Source organism: Brassica rapa, chromosome A10, assembly GCF_000309985.2.
Source record: "Brassica rapa cultivar Chiifu-401-42 chromosome A10, CAAS_Brap_v3.01, whole genome shotgun sequence".
NCBI classification, from domain to species: domain Eukaryota; kingdom Viridiplantae; phylum Streptophyta; class Magnoliopsida; order Brassicales; family Brassicaceae; genus Brassica; species Brassica rapa.
Genome location: NC_024804.2, coordinates 11,210,326 through 11,227,645, shown reverse-complemented (window position 1 = coordinate 11,227,645; position 17,320 = coordinate 11,210,326). Strand labels below are relative to the sequence as shown.

At 31.8% G+C, this 17,320-nt stretch overlaps 2 protein-coding genes across 3 annotated transcripts; both read right to left on the bottom strand.

Annotated features, from left to right (window-relative positions):
- Positions 1 to 3,343: 3,343 nt before the first annotated feature.
- LOC103845037 (E3 ubiquitin-protein ligase At1g63170) lies at positions 3,344 to 6,014 on the bottom strand. Of its 2 annotated transcripts, none has more exons than XM_009121864.3 (4): positions 5,271 to 6,014; positions 4,539 to 5,058; positions 4,102 to 4,456; positions 3,344 to 3,911 (listed from the first exon to the last, which is right to left on the bottom strand). In XM_009121864.3, the coding sequence occupies exons 2-4, from the start codon at positions 5,024 to 5,026 to the stop codon at positions 3,765 to 3,767; spliced, it is 990 nt and encodes a 329-aa protein (XP_009120112.1). In that variant the 5' UTR covers positions 5,027 to 5,058; positions 5,271 to 6,014; the 3' UTR covers positions 3,344 to 3,764. The 2 variants fall into 2 exon arrangements, with proteins under 2 accessions (XP_009120112.1, XP_009120113.1); XM_009121865.3 differs by having other exon boundaries at positions 3,344 to 3,908.
- A 236-nt stretch (positions 6,015 to 6,250) lies between these two features.
- On the bottom strand, positions 6,251 to 16,607 carry LOC103845036. Its single transcript, XM_033282825.1, has one exon. The coding sequence runs from the start codon at positions 12,890 to 12,892 to the stop codon at positions 11,918 to 11,920; it is 975 nt and encodes a 324-aa protein (XP_033138716.1). The 5' UTR covers positions 12,893 to 16,607; the 3' UTR covers positions 6,251 to 11,917.
- Positions 16,608 to 17,320: the final 713 nt, after the last annotated feature.

Here is a 17,320-nt window from a genome sequence, read left to right as displayed (position 1 = left end):
TAAGTTAATTATTTTATGCTAGGTTGTATGGAATCGAAAAGGGATACACGGAAATGAAACGTCTCAAAACATGAAAATGTGATTTAAAAAAATTTAAGAATAGAAATGTTTTGGAAACGTTTATAAATATATACACATGTATGTACATACATATATATGAATGGTTAATGTGTGAGTACACTTTTTTTTGCTTCTGTTTGATCTATCTAAGAATATAAATCAACAAATAACAATTTTATGTTAAGTATACAAAAATGAAACAAGTAATAGTTAAACATCGAAATTATATTAAAATTTTAAAACAGTAGATATCTAATATTTAAATATTAAGTAGTTTAACTCAAAATAAAGATACAAGTTGCAAAATTTGTTTAACAAAAAATTTCTTCATGTTTCCAAAACAGAATCACAAGTTACTAAAGTGGAAACACAAGTTTCTATTGAGTTTTCCAAGAGATTCCGATTCCATCGAAAAAAGATAAAAATTTACCTTGAATCGGTTTAGGCCAATTTCAATCGGTTTCATATTCCTTTTCTTCTTTTTCATAAATATTGATCAATGTCAGCAGAAACAATCACAAAACCGACACTTCTTTGTTCTTCTTAGATTATGAATGGGAAGTGAAATAAAATGTGGTTCCTACACCAAAGCATAGCATCCACTATTTTTTCCCATTCATGAAACATTGCAAATGAATTGGAAAAAGTGGAAGAACCACAAGAGGTCTAAATATTTTTGTCTTTTTCTAAGAAAAAGTGGAGGAACCACTTAATTTCAATATACATATCAAAAGGAGTGTTCTATCCTATTTTATTTGTAAACCAATTTTTAGTTTTGAAGTTTATTTTCATATTTTTATGATAATTTATTTTTGTAATATATGCATACATAATATTATAGTTTTTATCTTGAAAACTTCTTTCATTAAAAACAACATTTAGTCTATATCAATATGTCAATTTTGTTCATTTAAATAAAAATTTTGATTTTTTATTTTTACATTATATATGTTATATATATCTATATTAGTATATATTCTTATTTGATATTATACTGTATTTTTAAAATGTATTATTTTATTGTTTGGAATTTTTTAAAATATATAAAAATTATTAATTTTTAATTAATTTTAAAGCTGAAAGCTTAAAAAATTTTATATGTATTAAATTTATTTTTATGTTATATTTTGAATATAACTTTTATATGTATCCCATTTTATAAATTAATTTTGTAAAATATCAACTCTATTTTATTTAAAGCTCGAAAGTTATATATATGTTTAAATTAATTTTCTATTATATTTTGAATAAAATTATATTTACTGAATTTATATATTATTTATTAAAATAAATAATTTTAATAATAAAAATGAATATAAAATTATATATATTATTTTAGATCTATACAGTATTTCGAACCGCTTTTTATCCACTTTTACCATTCGAACATATGTTTTGGACCGCTTGATCCGCTTGATCCTCTCTCGATCCGTTCGATCTGCTTGATCCACTCTCGATCCGCTCGATCTGCTTGATCCACTCTCGATCCACTCGATCTGCTTGATACGCTAGATCCGCAACGCTTGTTCCGCTTTTCCCATTAGGAGCCTTATATACTGAACACATCCCGCTATAGCGGTTTACTGAGCCTTGAGTGAGTCACTAAACCGGCCCGACTTGGACGACAATAGCACAGCGAGATTCGACCCGATAGACCCGACACGAGTCAAGGAATCAGCACGGTGGTGTCTGCACCTGAAAGAACCAGCGTGTGTCGTCGGAGAACATAGGCAGTTTTGCTCCCAGGTTTACTGGAGGAAGAGCCCTAACGGCGTAAACTCGGTGAGTTTTGGTCTTGATCTTGGATTTTTTTTTTGAGCAACAAGCATTCATTTCATTTTAATAAAGCATACAGAAATTAAAATGAGTTTAGCCCAAAGCAATATGGGATGAGAGACAGGCTTTTGCAAGCCCATCTGCTAGCCCATTATTGGCCCTTGGGGTGAAAATGAAACGACAACAATCAAAGGGAGAAGATGCAGAGAAAGAAATCGCGTCGATGTCGGAGAGAACTCCGTAGAGTTCCGTCGTATGCCGGCGAGAGGAGATTGCTTGGACAAGCACTTGGGAATCTGATCGGATACAGATTGTAGAGTAGTTTTGAGAAGCAGCGTGGAGGAGAGCTTCTCTGATTGCAAGGGCTTCACCCATGCATGGACTTTTGATCCACGATCCAATTCCGTCTGATTACGGTCCGAGAAGATCCATGCCAGACCCGCCGTTCGTGATGTTGAAATCCAAGCAGCGTCGGTGTTACAGTAGATCTCCTGGTTATTAAACGGTGAGTCTTCACGGGATCGGTGGAGATGTTGATGAGGAGGTCGCAAGCTTGGTGTGTTAGTGCTGATACGAGGGGCCTGGGCGTCCTCCCATTCTTTAAGGGCCAGTAGAGCTCGAAGAGTTGTTTCCTCTGGAGACTGCGACTTGTTCTCAAACACAAGCTGATTCCTCGCGAGCCATATAGCCCAGCAGATCCATGGGAAGGTGTTCCCGGAGAAACCATAAGGTGGTAGAGGAATCCACCTCCAGCTTTCCTGTAATATCTTGGTGAAGTATCTAGTTGGCGATTCCAGGGTCCATTACTCCAGATCTCCTTCGCATATATGACAGTGGAAGAAGATATGTTCAGCGCTTTCAGGTCTTGATCTTGGCTAAACTTATAGAATCTCCAAGAATTAGGGTTGAAGGGTTTTCTCTCGCCATGGTTTTGATGGAAAATAAAGAATGATTTGCAGCCAGGTCTCGTTGTTTTTGTTTCCAAGGAATGTATATGTGGTACTTATATGGGTGACTTGTGAGAAGAGGCAGCTAAAAATAGTTTGCAAACTGCTTTTTAAAGATTCAGTTGGTTAGTATTCTAGAAAAGAAAAAGAATAAGGGGAATCTATTTGACTACTTGTTATATTCTTCTCTTTCTGGTTACACACTTGCACAATTGGGCGAGCATAATGTTATGAATTGTCAAATCGATAGGACTTTATATGAATAACCCAAATTTTGATAACTGAAAATATTTTGAGAAATCTAATTTTGTCAGCGCCAAACTGAGAAAGAACGGACTAATTTGAAGATCTTATAACTAAAAAAATATACAGTAACATTTGCTTGTTTTTTGGGGCTTGACCCTATTTTTAGTCAGGGAACGACCTTAAAATTCAAACCCAAATTAAAGCACCTCAGATAGTTGGAAAGTCAAAAGTCATCTCAAAAGGTTTAGATACCTTGTGAACCAAACTAACTTTATAATCGACATGAGTTGAACGTCTAGATACTACGAATGTGATAACTTTTAAATTAGTTTGAACCCTTATGGAGCTTACATGGTTTAACCCTTATGTTTTCATTAGCAAAGAAAAGAAAACTGAAAATATAAGGCAAAAAGAGAAAGTAACATATGAAGTTTACTACGTCTATTTTAGACAAAAAAAAAAAAAAAAGTTTACTACGTCTACATCAAGATTCTATAAATGCTGTGGCATTGTGATATGTATCTCCCTCACAATGTACTTTGATTACTGGTGAGCTCTTTCTGTACAAAAAAGTTGACACTCACACAAATAACCTACTTGCTTCATATCAAATTAAGAAAAAAAAAACAAAAAACCTTTGAAAGAAGAAACCAAACCAGAAAAAAACTATATAACTTAAATTCAGAGAGACTGACTCTTATGAGCTCTTGTCTGCTTTAGGGTTTTTGCCTTTTATCATCTGGGAAGATCTTGTTTGCAGAGAGGACAACAAGAGATGATACGAAGCCACTGATCTACACACTTTAGATGAAACTTATGTGAACATGGTAGCTCTCTTACTTCATCCTTGTCTTTATACTTTCCCAAACATATACAACACTGCTGCAAATAAATAAAAAAACAAATATCAAATCTAACCCTTTTCAATCCTTAAGTGGTAATTACTATGTGATGACTCTGTTCTAGCCTGGTATGGAATCTATTTTTATTCAAAGCATGATTCAGTGTCCTGGGCATAAACCGTTATGGGACTAGCTAGTTTGATTTGTGAGTCAAAAGTATTAGGACTTACTGGATCATCGGTTGCAGGAGCTGAAGCATTGTCATCGATTCGTTTGTATTTCCAGCTAGGGAGACTAGAGATTTCGTCATCAGATGCTCCTCTGTCTGAAGAACCCATGTTCATGTTGTATCCAAGGAGGCTACTAGCGAGAGGCACAATGCAACAGAGGAACATGAAGAGAAGAAAAGGAAAAGAATAGCAGAGAGCGTTCCAAGCTAGAAGAGAGACGCAGAGGACGTGGAGAGTTGGAGCATGGTTGAAAGAACCGAACCTAGAATCGAACACCCAAACATTCCCAATCACAAACCAAATCGCAAAGAAAAGCTCTAGCGACGTTCTGCATCTATTCATCAAATGAGAGCTCCTGAAAATTCACAATTACAATACAACTTCAGGATCATGCAAAGGTTATATATGATTCATAATCAAAGAAAAGATAAGTTTACCTGTTTTCTTCTGTGCCTCTATGTTGCTGCTCAATATCGCCATGGTCATGGTCTAGCTGGCGAAAGCGACCATACAAGAGCATGAGACTAAGTAGACATCCAATATCATATCCTGTGATCCATAACCTCACCGGCCAAATAGGACTCTCATCTTTGGAGATAGCTAGTGTGAATGTTATGACAGTAAGCTGAATAAACAGAGCTATGAGCTCAGACATCATCCACGTGCTGGAGTTGAAAGGGTTGGAGCCAAGATCTGATGTTGAACCGTTCTGGTAGTGAAAAACTCTTCTCAAGAAGATGAACCATCTAGCTCTAGATACCTTCATAGCTAATCTCAAGTAGAAGGAAGTTGGAAGCCTCTCTTGAACAACAGAGGGAGACACATGACTGTTGTCACTTCGTGGTGGTGTGGTACATAACGAAGAAGACGATGAAATTGTGATGGAGATATTACTGGAAGGTGACTCGGACTGAACAGTATCCATTGAAATTTTTCCAAAGCTTCAAAATTTAAGACCTTCACAAGAGAAAAGATTGTATAGAAAGAATCAATCTTCTGAAAGTATATAAGTTGTGTTCACACACGTGAAACGTGAAAGTATATAAACGAAAATATCATGAAAGAACATGGTAAGATTAGGGGCTAGAAAAAAAATCACGAAATTTGTATGGCCTAACAATAATTAAAACACATGAAAATTCAGTAAATAAATATATAATCATATATACCTTTTATCTGCAACCACCAAAAAAAAAAGAGGCAAGCGCAGTTCCGTACACGAACTCCACGATATGTGATTAACTGATTATATAGGGACAGATAGAAGAAAAGGGAAGGTGTTGTGATTATGTCAGAGAAGGTGAAGTTGGGCGAGGGATGGCTACCAAGAATCAAACCATAACGACGACAACAACAAAAAGGATTGTTTATGTATTCTGCTTTAGTTTTGTTTGTTTGCTTTGGTTTGAAGAGAATTAAAGAAAGGGAGAAGAGAACAGTTGGCCTAATCTAACTCCTGAGATTTTGTTTATATGAAGCAAAGTTCTGATAGCAACTGCTGCTGCTGCTTCCAACCGCCAAAGCAGACCCTTCTCTCTCTACTACTCTGTTTCTCTCTCTCTAGAAAGAGTAAAATTTTATTTGATTTTTCTCTACTTTTTATTTATTTAATAATTTTCCTTTTCGGAAAAGGAAATGGATAAGAAGAACATCTCGATGAAGTAAGCAAGTCACCATATCACGATCTTTTTGTTATAACAGAAAAATCTTTTTCTTGTTGTTCATTTCCCCAACTATAGCAATATGGGAAAACCCATAAAATGCATCGGTACTTTACCTTGTAACCAGTATGGTTAGTATTTAATCCTATAAAATATAAATTATATATATCCACACATATTTTTAACAAAAATAGTGAATTATAATGGTTGTATAAATTATATATATCCACACATATTTTTAACAAAAATAGTGAATCCTAGGTCGCATGGAAACGGAAACGGATACGTTTAAACGAAACGTTTCGAAACGTGGAAACGTGATTTTTGATTTTTTATGTTTTGGAAACATTTTAGAAACGTCTAATATATATATATATATATATATAATTGATTAATATTTGCATTTATTTTTATTATGTTTACTATATCTTAGAATACAAATAAACAAATATTCATTCTATTTAATTATACGAAAAAAATAAGTCACAATTAAACATCAAAATCATATAAAAAATTCAAAATAACAAAAATCCAGTACTTAAATAATAAATAGTTTAACTAAAATAAAAATCATAACAACAAATCATAACTAATTGAAAAGATTTAGCGTTTCCAGAACAGAAACGCGAGTTTCCAAAATAGAAACGCAAGTTTCCACAAAGTTTCCAAACTGAGATTTTTAAGAAACGAGTTTCCAATGCGTTTCCGCGAGTTTCTGAAAGATTCCATTCCGAAACGTTTCCGAAATGTGAAACATACCTTCAACCGAGTTTCCATGCAACATAGAGTGAATCATATATGGTTGTGATATAACGAAATACTAAGATAAGACATGCGCAAATTTATATAAAAATTATTTAAAAAATATTATACGGAAAAAATAAATTTATATTCTTGATTTACATAAAAATTATTTAAAAATAATATGCCGAAAAATAAATTTATATTCTTGATTTAATTAATATTTTGGTCTTAAAACAATTTTTTTTTAACTTTTTGTTAATTACATCATTTGTTTTACTGATGACCTGATACCACCATTTTTATTAAAATTTTAGGTCAAAAAATAACTTACCACATAAAAACCTAACGTTTAGGTCAAAAAATTTCGGGTCTATTTGATTATAATGAAACTATGTGAGTTCGTTTTTATATCATAATTTAGTAATTTAAAAATTAATTATGGTTATGAGAAGTTTACGTTCACGTTCACGTGTCAATCCTATCTATCTTTAATATTTTTTTCTTTTTCATTTTGGTTATTGTTCGATATAAATATTAATTTTGAAGTTTATTCTCATTTCGTTTGTTTGTTTTGACCTGAGATTTAGAAAAATTTTATGATTTAAAATAATTAAAGAGGTATATAATTAGGTTAAGATCTTCACCTTTTGCAAAATAAATATTTTATATTTTATATATTTTTATGTTTTTCTGTATATTATAAAATAATAAGTATATATTAAATAACTAAAAAATCAGTTATTATTACGTAATAAATTGGTATGTGTATATAAATCAAACTATCACTCTTGTTTATTCGCAATCATTTTACAGTACATAAATAAAAAAAATCAATCTTATCTTTCGTATATGATATATAATTAAATTTAAATGATATTAACATATATATATAGTACACTTTTAAAATGGATATTTATTAAATGAAGTTTCTACTCATATGATTTTATGATTATTTGCATATTTGTGTAACAAAAGTTTACAACAACAATTTTTTTTAATGTGGGATAATTTCAATAATTTATAATCTTTAAAAAATAATGAATATTTCAAAATTAAAATATTAACTTTTCAATATTTGTTCAATGCAAATATCAAAATATAAGTATACATCTTCATACGATGTATAGTTTAATTTAGACGATATGATATATATATATATGTATATATATTAACATAAAAAATTATTAAAATAAAATTATTTCTTCATATGGTCTTATAATCATTATATCTTAATATAGAAAAAAATAAACCTTGATCGTAATAGTTTATGTGAGACTTTTAATAATTTTAGTAATTTATACTCGTTTTGAATAATTCAAAATACAACATATATAAAACAAATCTAGAATTTTATTGTATGATTAATGTAATTATGTAATTTATTTTAATAATAAAGAAATAAACAAAAATGATAAAAAAGTATACAGATTGTTATCAAATATTTATTGTTTAAAATCATTATATATATATATATATATTAATCACATTAGATAATTCCGTATGTTATATTTAAAGAAAGTCTGCGAAACAATAAGGATTTGATATATGCGACCAACTATAGCGTTCGAAATATTATTTTGCTAGATATTATAATTTTTAGACTATAGTTTATATAAGGCGTTTTAGAAATCTTTGAAATAGGATTTAGAAGACATACACAAGTGCCACATAGGAAGGAGTTTTTTTTTAAATTTTTATAAAATTTAGGTTATAACTTTTTAAAAGATCTTCAATTAATATATTAGGGATTTAATTTGCTTCATAGCTTTGGAGGATATTGAGTATATTTGTTTCAAATTAGTAAAATAACAGAGTAAGCATCGATGATCCACTATTTTCTTGTTGTAAAAATGTAAAGGAAAATGAAACATAATTATTTTGGTTATAACTAATATACACACGCATTCTTTGGGAGATTACAATATTAATAAAAATAATAATTTTGACAACAAAATCTAATAAACTAGCGGGAGGAGATGGATGGAGTGGGGATGGTTGGCTAACTAATAATATCAGCCAGAATAGATTCTATTATCTAAGTACTGGACCCCATTCTCCACGTTGTGTTTGCCCTCAATCTTTGATTTATATTTTGTCGGATTATATATACAGTGGCGAAGAAAAATAATATAAGGGAAGCCAATTCTGAATACAATAAAAATGAATTAACATTTCGTTGACAAAAAAATAAGTTGACGAAAAAAAATTAACATTTCTACAACGTTCAGTTTATGTCGGAGGTCCTTGGTCAAGCAATCGTATGTTCTGGTACATTTCCTTATTGGTAAAGTTCCAAATAATTTTATCTTAAATGTGAATGTTGAGATTGAATATTATTCACCAAGAAGATTCTGTTGGATATGGTCTTAGAGAGGACTCATTCAAATATCATTGCAACTTGCAGGTAAATCAAAGATCAATAAGTGTGTATCATTTTCTTAAATGTAATTATGTCTATACGTGTGTATATGTTAAAAGTATACTACTCAGTACTCAAAACAAAATTATAAGTTAATATCTTATAGTTAGAATACGATAATGGTACATAATGCGCATTATCTTCTGTATTTAGCACATGATTTTTAGGCCTTCAGTGAATTGGTCTATCATTCTAATATTTTGATGTCTTGTAACGTATTTGACACCATCTATGTACCTATAAGTAAAACTTTGAATTTTCGAGACTGGAAATAGGGAATAAGCTGTATCGTTGTGTATGGTATGTTTCTTAAAATAGTAAGTACCAACTGTTGACGCTGACAACATAAAAATCCAATTTTAATTTCAAATTTTGATCTCTACCTAAACGACAAAATATATTTTATTTGTTAACCAGTATTAAAACAATGAAAAGAGAGATTACGTTTCTAGATCCATCCTAATGACGGGTGGCATTTACTAAATAAAAACTTGGTAGTAAGTATCGGCACTTGTATGGTGTACAATCTACACGTACAATAGGGATAATTTTAATTAGTGCTTCATTTCATGACAATCAAATATTTCAGAATTAAAACATGTGTTCCTTCATCTTTTTAGCGTCGACCATAAATCTTGTTTTGTATATACACGACTGTCAACTGTGTATATATGTCGGCCTCATCGACGCTTCGGGGACCAATGGAGAAATTTAACTTATGAAACATGATTACTTAGAGCATCTCCAAAAGACACTCTATAGTTTTAAATATGAAGTTTTTTGTTCTTCAAAAAAGAATTTCAAAATTTCAAATTTGAAGTTTTGAAGAGTGAAATTCTATATTTGAAGTTTCATATTTTATTTGCATTTTAGTCCCTACAATCACACACCACTTTTATGATTCATGAATATTTCCTCCTTTATTGTTTTAATCTTTTAAAAATATATATCTCATAAATATTTTAATTTTTCTTACAGATTTTAAATTTTACACATAAAATTAAATAAAACTTTAAAATAAGATTTAAAATATTTTAAACCAGATTTAGACAACAATAATATCCAAACGAAACTTAACAATTTTTTTGAAAAAGTTACATGAAAACATAACTATCACACAAATTTAAATATTACAACAACACTAATAGTCAGCTAAGTTTGATCCGGAAACTTCAAAATTTTCAAATATTGTCCAAATTTTTTTTGTGTAACTTAAGATGGTTGTTGTTGTTGTTTTTGATGTATTTTTCGTACAATTTTTTCTTGTTCATATCGAATATATTCACGAGTATTAATATCATCGAAAAGAAATTAGTCTCTTAGCAATATTTTATGTTTCTCTTTTACTTTCTTGTTCTGATCTAATGTATTTACAAGTATCAATATCACCCAATTTCAACAAATTTTAGCTTGTAATCTACAAAGTAAAAATAAGGAGAGCCATTTTTACTTTGATATGCACTAATAGATCATATATGCATTACGAAAATCATTTTATAGAATAATATGGTATTTGTTTGAAGTTCAATATTAATTAAGTTATTTTTATTTAAATTTTTATATTTTAATAGAATATTTTATTAATTAATATTATTGTAATATGTTTATATATCTGCTAATTATTTATAATATAAGGACCATATTATAAAATACAAATAGTTTTGAAGTTGAATTTGAAGTTTTGCTTTTGGAGAAAAACACCTTTAAACTTCAAATATAGAGTTCTGGAAACTTCAAAATAGAGTTTCTTTTTGGAGATGCTCTTAGTTAACAACAAAAGAAAACATGATTAATACTTAACACGAGAGTATATATCATGATCATTGACCAATTATTATTTATTTTTGTAAGAGCAGAGGAAAACCAGGGCAACATCAAAGCCTAACATATGGCTTCACAAGAGAGCAGACACGTGGGTTGATAATAAGATTGAAAGCCCATTATCAGTTGGCCACACGGCTCTGACTCGCCTTCTTTTTGGTGGTATATGTACTCCCTGACATCGCTTACACTTAACCGTTGTCTTTTGTCTTTCGATTAGTATGGCCGACCAAAAAAAGAGGTGGTTTAGTGAATAAACTTTTGGATCACTAAGAGTTAAAGAGTTTATATGTTTGTCATTTTAAAAATTGCTCTTTCTACAAAGATTTAATTTGACAGTGTTTGGGCTTTTCAGTAGAGGTGATGGACGGATTTTTGATTCTAAATTTCAGTCATTTAAAAGAACAAAATTTCATTTTGTTAATAAGAATATAATTCTGGTATGAACCAGGTTTCATTTGGCTTTCTGGCCTCTTTAACGTGTAATATTAAACCTCATTTTTTGTTTTTGGTGTTTGGTACATTATGATAAAACTTTTTGAGTTTGTTTATCTTTCTCATATAATACGATGAACACACGAAAGTTGCCTACTCTATGTTTATGACACAAATCAGATCATATGTTTTCTTTTACATATATTGCGTTTATGAGACACGTGTGTATATCAAATTATATCATTTACTTCGACCCAAAGTCCACCAATTCATATGCTGTTCGTAGAACTTCAATTTCAAGATAACACAAATAATACCCAAAAACTTTTATATGGTTTCAATACTAGTACACATCTCCCTGCACACTATAGATTACATTCCAGAGCAACAAATCTCAAACAATCAACGACAAAGCAACAACCTTCCAAAAACAATTACATAAGTAGTGAAACTTCACAAGGTACGTTACTGGTGTGTCTTACTTCTTATAGTTTCGTGAAACTTCTGTTGCCAGAGAAAAAAACTTTACAAGAACAAATCTATGTGACGATGCTGCTAATATTGTTGCCTTTATGCTATTAGCGTTCTTGTGTCTAAAAGAAATTGCAACCACAAGTGTCTAAACCAAATTGACTAGGTAGAGAATTAAGAAACTATATCATATCATAGTTAGAATACAGAGGGAGAAGAAAAACACACACAGAGACTCCTGAATCAATGATCAATGCATATTTACCTAAAGAAGCTTGATAACGCACAACACTTTATCCTTCATCTCCTCTTCCGCAAGCCTATACTCCTCCATAATCCAAGTCAGAAACACAACTTCTCCGTAGGGATCAGTATAGGAGTATTTGGCTGTACCATCCGCTTCGCAGAACTTGAAAACCCTCCTGTAACCAAAAGTCTCACCCTCCATGATCGAAGCGATGGGTTTATCACCCTCCATGATCCTCCAGCAACCTCCATCACACCCATCGGTATAACCACAAGCCTCTGTCCGGTTAGCGAAGATGCAGATTCCGGATTCTGCAAACATCTGATCTCGATGAGGATCCACAAGCGCCGATGGATGCATGCAGAACACGTCGTTGGCAACGTAGCTAGGCCATTCGTTTTCATGATCGATCAAGCTCCGAAGATAATATGCACCCTCGTATTCTGGATTAGGAAAACCGTATCCATAAGCTGGCAATGACTGTGTTGCAGGAAGCGGACCAGACGAATAGGAGAAATGCTTGGATAGCAAGAAACCTATTTCGGCGTGGAACAAAAGACGAATCTTGCAAATCACGTGATCTTGCTTAGGGTTGAGAAGCCTGAACTCTTCCATGACCCAGCTTCTCTTGTACTCTCTGCCTCTCTTCGTCTTCTTTACGCAGAACTTGAGAATCTTCTTGAACCCTAGAAGCTTCCCGGTCACCTCGTTCTTGATCAGTTTATCGCGTGCCATGATCCTCCAGCTACCATACTCACATCCATCGGTTTTACCACATGCCTCTGTTCGAGGATTAACGATCAGGAAGACTGTGTTCTCAGGATTGAATACTGTGCTTGGATTCTTGTTGAACACGTCTGCGTCTTCGCCGAAGTGTTGAGGCCAGGATGCTCCGTCATCGATCATCGGCTTCAGGTAACGTAAGAGTATCAGCTCGTCTCCTGCTCCCATCAGATCGTCTCTGATCCCTAAATAATCACCAGCAGCAGCCATAATGAAACTTAATCGAAAGAAGGAGGAAGAAGCGGTTGTTTCTTGGGGATGAAGCAAAGAAAAGGAAGGAAGAAGAAGTGGTTGTTTCTTTGGGGATGAAGCGAAGAAAAGGAAGAAGAAGAGCGTAAGAGCAGCGAGTGATGTTAATAGAGTTCAGTTAGTTACTACTAGCCTGTTTACCACCTCTTAATCTATATTTCGCAACTATCCTCTATTTCTAACGGATACTTTTACATTTGCCCATAGTTTTTATTTTTCTTTAAACATATATCAGTATTACATAATAATTAGGAAAAAAGTTGAACAAAACCAAATAATAATAAAAATAATTGATTACAATTTTCAAGATAACACAAATACTAGTAATATTTACCAGAAACTTTTGCACGGTTTCCCCCAAAGAATCAGATTTCACATAATACAACAGAGACACACCAATATACTACTGGTCATTATAAATTTCACTCCAAAGCAACAAATTCAAACAATCAACATTATAGACACCATTCTCTTTCTCTCTACTAATCTTACCTGATTCTTCTCCCAATACAAAACAACAGCCATGGTAGAAACACTTGAAGCTCCCTATTAAGAAAAAAACAATATCAACTTATAATGAAATGTCAATGACTTATGTACACAACATGGGTGTTCAATGTTCAAAAAAAAAAAAAAAAACATGGGTGTTCCCAACGTTCGTAAAAATAATCTGTTAATATATTATTCAAACAAGTTAAGTAATGGTCAACTTTATCTCTCAGAACGTTGAGAGATTATCATTTCAAAGTGTTTAACTTTGCAAATTATTTTCAAAAGTTTTTCCTTGAGCTGAACAAGCTTATGCTGAAATGTAAGTGGCTTATGCTCTAAAGCATGGAGGTTCCCAACCTTTATGAAAATAACATTTAATCTTGTTCTGCATCCATTGCCCAACCAAATTTAACCACAAGAGATGTGTTGAATACCTAAAACAAGAAACATTTTTAAATTAGTTTACAAGAAGACAAAGTTGTGTTTATAACAAGATTTTTACCTTTTCAATAAGTACTCCATGATGTTTGCACCATGCAACGGTGATCGTAGGATCCATGCAATTGATCTCTTTGTGATGCAAGTTTTATTTTACCTACTTCTTACCTTTCTATATATTAAACATGCATTTTGTGATCCACTTCACTTTTGATTTGAACATACCATTGCATCCAAAGTGATGGAAGCATTATAAATTGTGAATAGTTTGGATGTAAGTCTTGGTACAAGTTCATCTAGATGTTTCATGAAAATCTTTGTGCTCAAGTCACGAAACATATCATCAATTTTTGATTTTCATGTGACAAGCAAATCATAATTCTTTATTTTAATTAAAAATGAGAATTAATATATTAATGTGTAATTGTAAACTGTGGAAGCCCCTTTATTTTTGTGGTTTGACTAAGATTTCATTAATGCTTTTACACTATTTTACACCAGTAAAAACGCAAATTATGCAGATTATGAAGAAAAAATATTACAAGAGATCTTCAGCATGGTGCAAAGCGTATCATTGAACATGGATGCCATAGGGCAGCTCGGAGTGATGCAGTCAGACATGCATTCTCATATGATGGTAGAATTGTCGGCTGTAGAATCGTCTATGTAATATTTATCATCGTTGTAATAGCATAATTAATCAGACGTTAAAAAAAATTGTAAACTCATATGTCTTTTGTTTTGTTTTTGGTGTTTGTTACATTATGATTAAACTATTTGAGTTTGTTTATCTTTCTCATATAATACGATGAACACACGAAAGCAACAAGTGGGATAAAAAAATTTACAACTTAATTTTTTGTATAAACAAATATATATATTTTTTCACGAAGATTTTGCATGCACTATGTTTATGATAGACACAAATCAGATCATGTTTTTTTTACATATATTGCGTTTATGAGAAACATGTGTATATCCAGGGCCTGCTTATTAGGGTGGACGAGCGGTGTGATTGCTCCAAGTCTAAGTCCATGTCCCCTGTATAATAATAAGAGATCCAATTTTCTTATAAATCTATATTTTATATATATATATATATATAAAAATTATAAATATAATAAATAAAATTGAAAAGAGCTCAAAAAAATTTGATATGTATATAGTTTTATTTCATTATAAAATGTACAAAGTATTACTAATTAAATATTAAAAATATTTTAAACATTATCTGTAAATTTTAGAGGGTAAAATTTTTTTTTTCCTAAGGACCTCTAACAGTATTGACCCAGCCCTGTGTATATCAAATTATATCATTTAATTTGACCGAAGTCCAATTCATATGATATTCGTAGAACTTCAGTTCCAAGATAACACAAATAGTAACCAACTAGGTTAAGACCTGTGCCTTGCGCGGAATAAATATTTTATATACACATTATTTTTAGTATTATATGTTTTTATATATTATAAAATAATAAAAATGTATTGAATAATTAAAAATTCAGTAACTATTACATATATAGTTAAATTGGTGCGAACATATAAATTTTATTAATCCAGAAAATATTATTTTTATTTGATAGGATATATAATTAAATTTAAATAATATTAACTTATATAGTATATTTTTTAATATTAATATCTATTAAATGATGCTTTCTACTCATATGTTTTTTTATCATTTTCATATTTTATAATAAAAAAAATTAAATTACTACTGATGATAAAAATTTTATCATGGGATTAATACTCTTAGTAATTTATAATTTAAAAAATAATTAAGTTGCCAATGTTTGTTCAAAGCTTTTAATCAAAAGTAATTGTTCAAAGTAAATCTCTACAAACTATAGATTAGATTCAAAAGAAACAAATCTCAAACAATCAACGACAAAGCAACAACCTTCAAAAAATAATTACAGAACTAGTCCTAGTCGTCCCAAAACATAAAGGTAAGTAAAGTATTATTTATGTGAGTGTATGTCCAACACCCATATTGATCTTCTCTTGCCAAGATTATGAGCCAGTGGCTCTTAGTCATGATTCTCCACGCAAAAATCACGCTTGTTCACGGTTTACTCATCTTCTTGAATTGTGGCAATTAGCGTTAATCATTGGGACGTTGAGAGAAGCATATTACTATTAGCCAGTGCAATATTTTCTGCCATTGCCATGTTTGATTTTGGGAAGCAACTACATCATAAAAAAAACACTATCCCTACATGAGTACACATCATGTGTGGCATATTGAGTTTTTTTTTTTCCGCAGGATTTGGATATGCACTGCCCCTCCCCCAGTTTCAAAAGGCTCTGTACTTTAAGAAACTATTGGTGCTTGCTGAAGATCGAGCAAGAGATCTAAATTTATTTGAGTGGCCTTGCATCGTCTGAACACGGTTACTTCACAAGGTACGTTACTGGTGTCTGTCTTAGTTCTTAATTCTTATATATAGTTTCGTGAAACTTTTGTTGGCAGAGAATAAACTTCAGAAGACAAATCATTTGTGACGATGCTGCTAATATTGTTGTCTTTATACGATTGGCGTTCTAGTGTGTAAAAGAAATTGTAACCACAAATGTCTAAACCAAATCGAGCAGCTAGAGAATTAAGAAACTATATCATAGTTAGAATACAGAGAGGCTCATGAATCATGATCAATGGCTATTTACCTCGGAAGAAGCTTGATAACGCACAACACTTTATCCTTCATGACCTCTTGGGCAAGCCTATACTCTTCCATAATCCAAGTCAGGAACACAGCTTGTCCGTTGGGATCAGTATAGCCGTATCTGGGTTTATCACCCTCTTCGCAAAACTTGAAAACCCTCTTGTAACCAAAAGTACTCTCACCCCTGACCACGATCGAAGAGATGGGTTTATCACCCTCCATGATCCTCCAGCGACCGCTATCACATCCTCCATCGGTATAACCACAGTCCTCTGTCCGGTTAGCGAAGAAGCAGAGTCCAAACCGTTTAAACAACTTATCTTGATGAGGATCCACAAGCGCCGTTGGATGCATGCGGTACACGTCGTTGGTAACGTAGTGTTGGGTTTTCCCTCATTAGCCCAAGAATAATAACTAATCAAGTTATGATCCAAGAGCCCAAGAAGAAGAACTATCTAGAATTATGGAGAAGAAGAGAGAAAGTTATGGAGTTAGATAAAATAATAATTTAGAGAAATCTAGAACATGTTAGAGTGTACTCCTTCACTTGTATAAATAGGGGTGCTTAGCACCATTTGTAATCATCCAGAATCAAGAAAAGCAATAAAAAGAAAACATTTCATAAAAGGTTCCAAAAGTCTTTAAGAAATCTCCAAACACAAGCCTTACTAGAAAATCCCTTTCCTAAAAAGAAGAAGGTTATCTCGAACATAAACCGTCTACATTCCATCTTAACCTCTCGAAGAAAATATTATCCGCTAATTTTCCCAACAACTGGTATCAGAGTCGA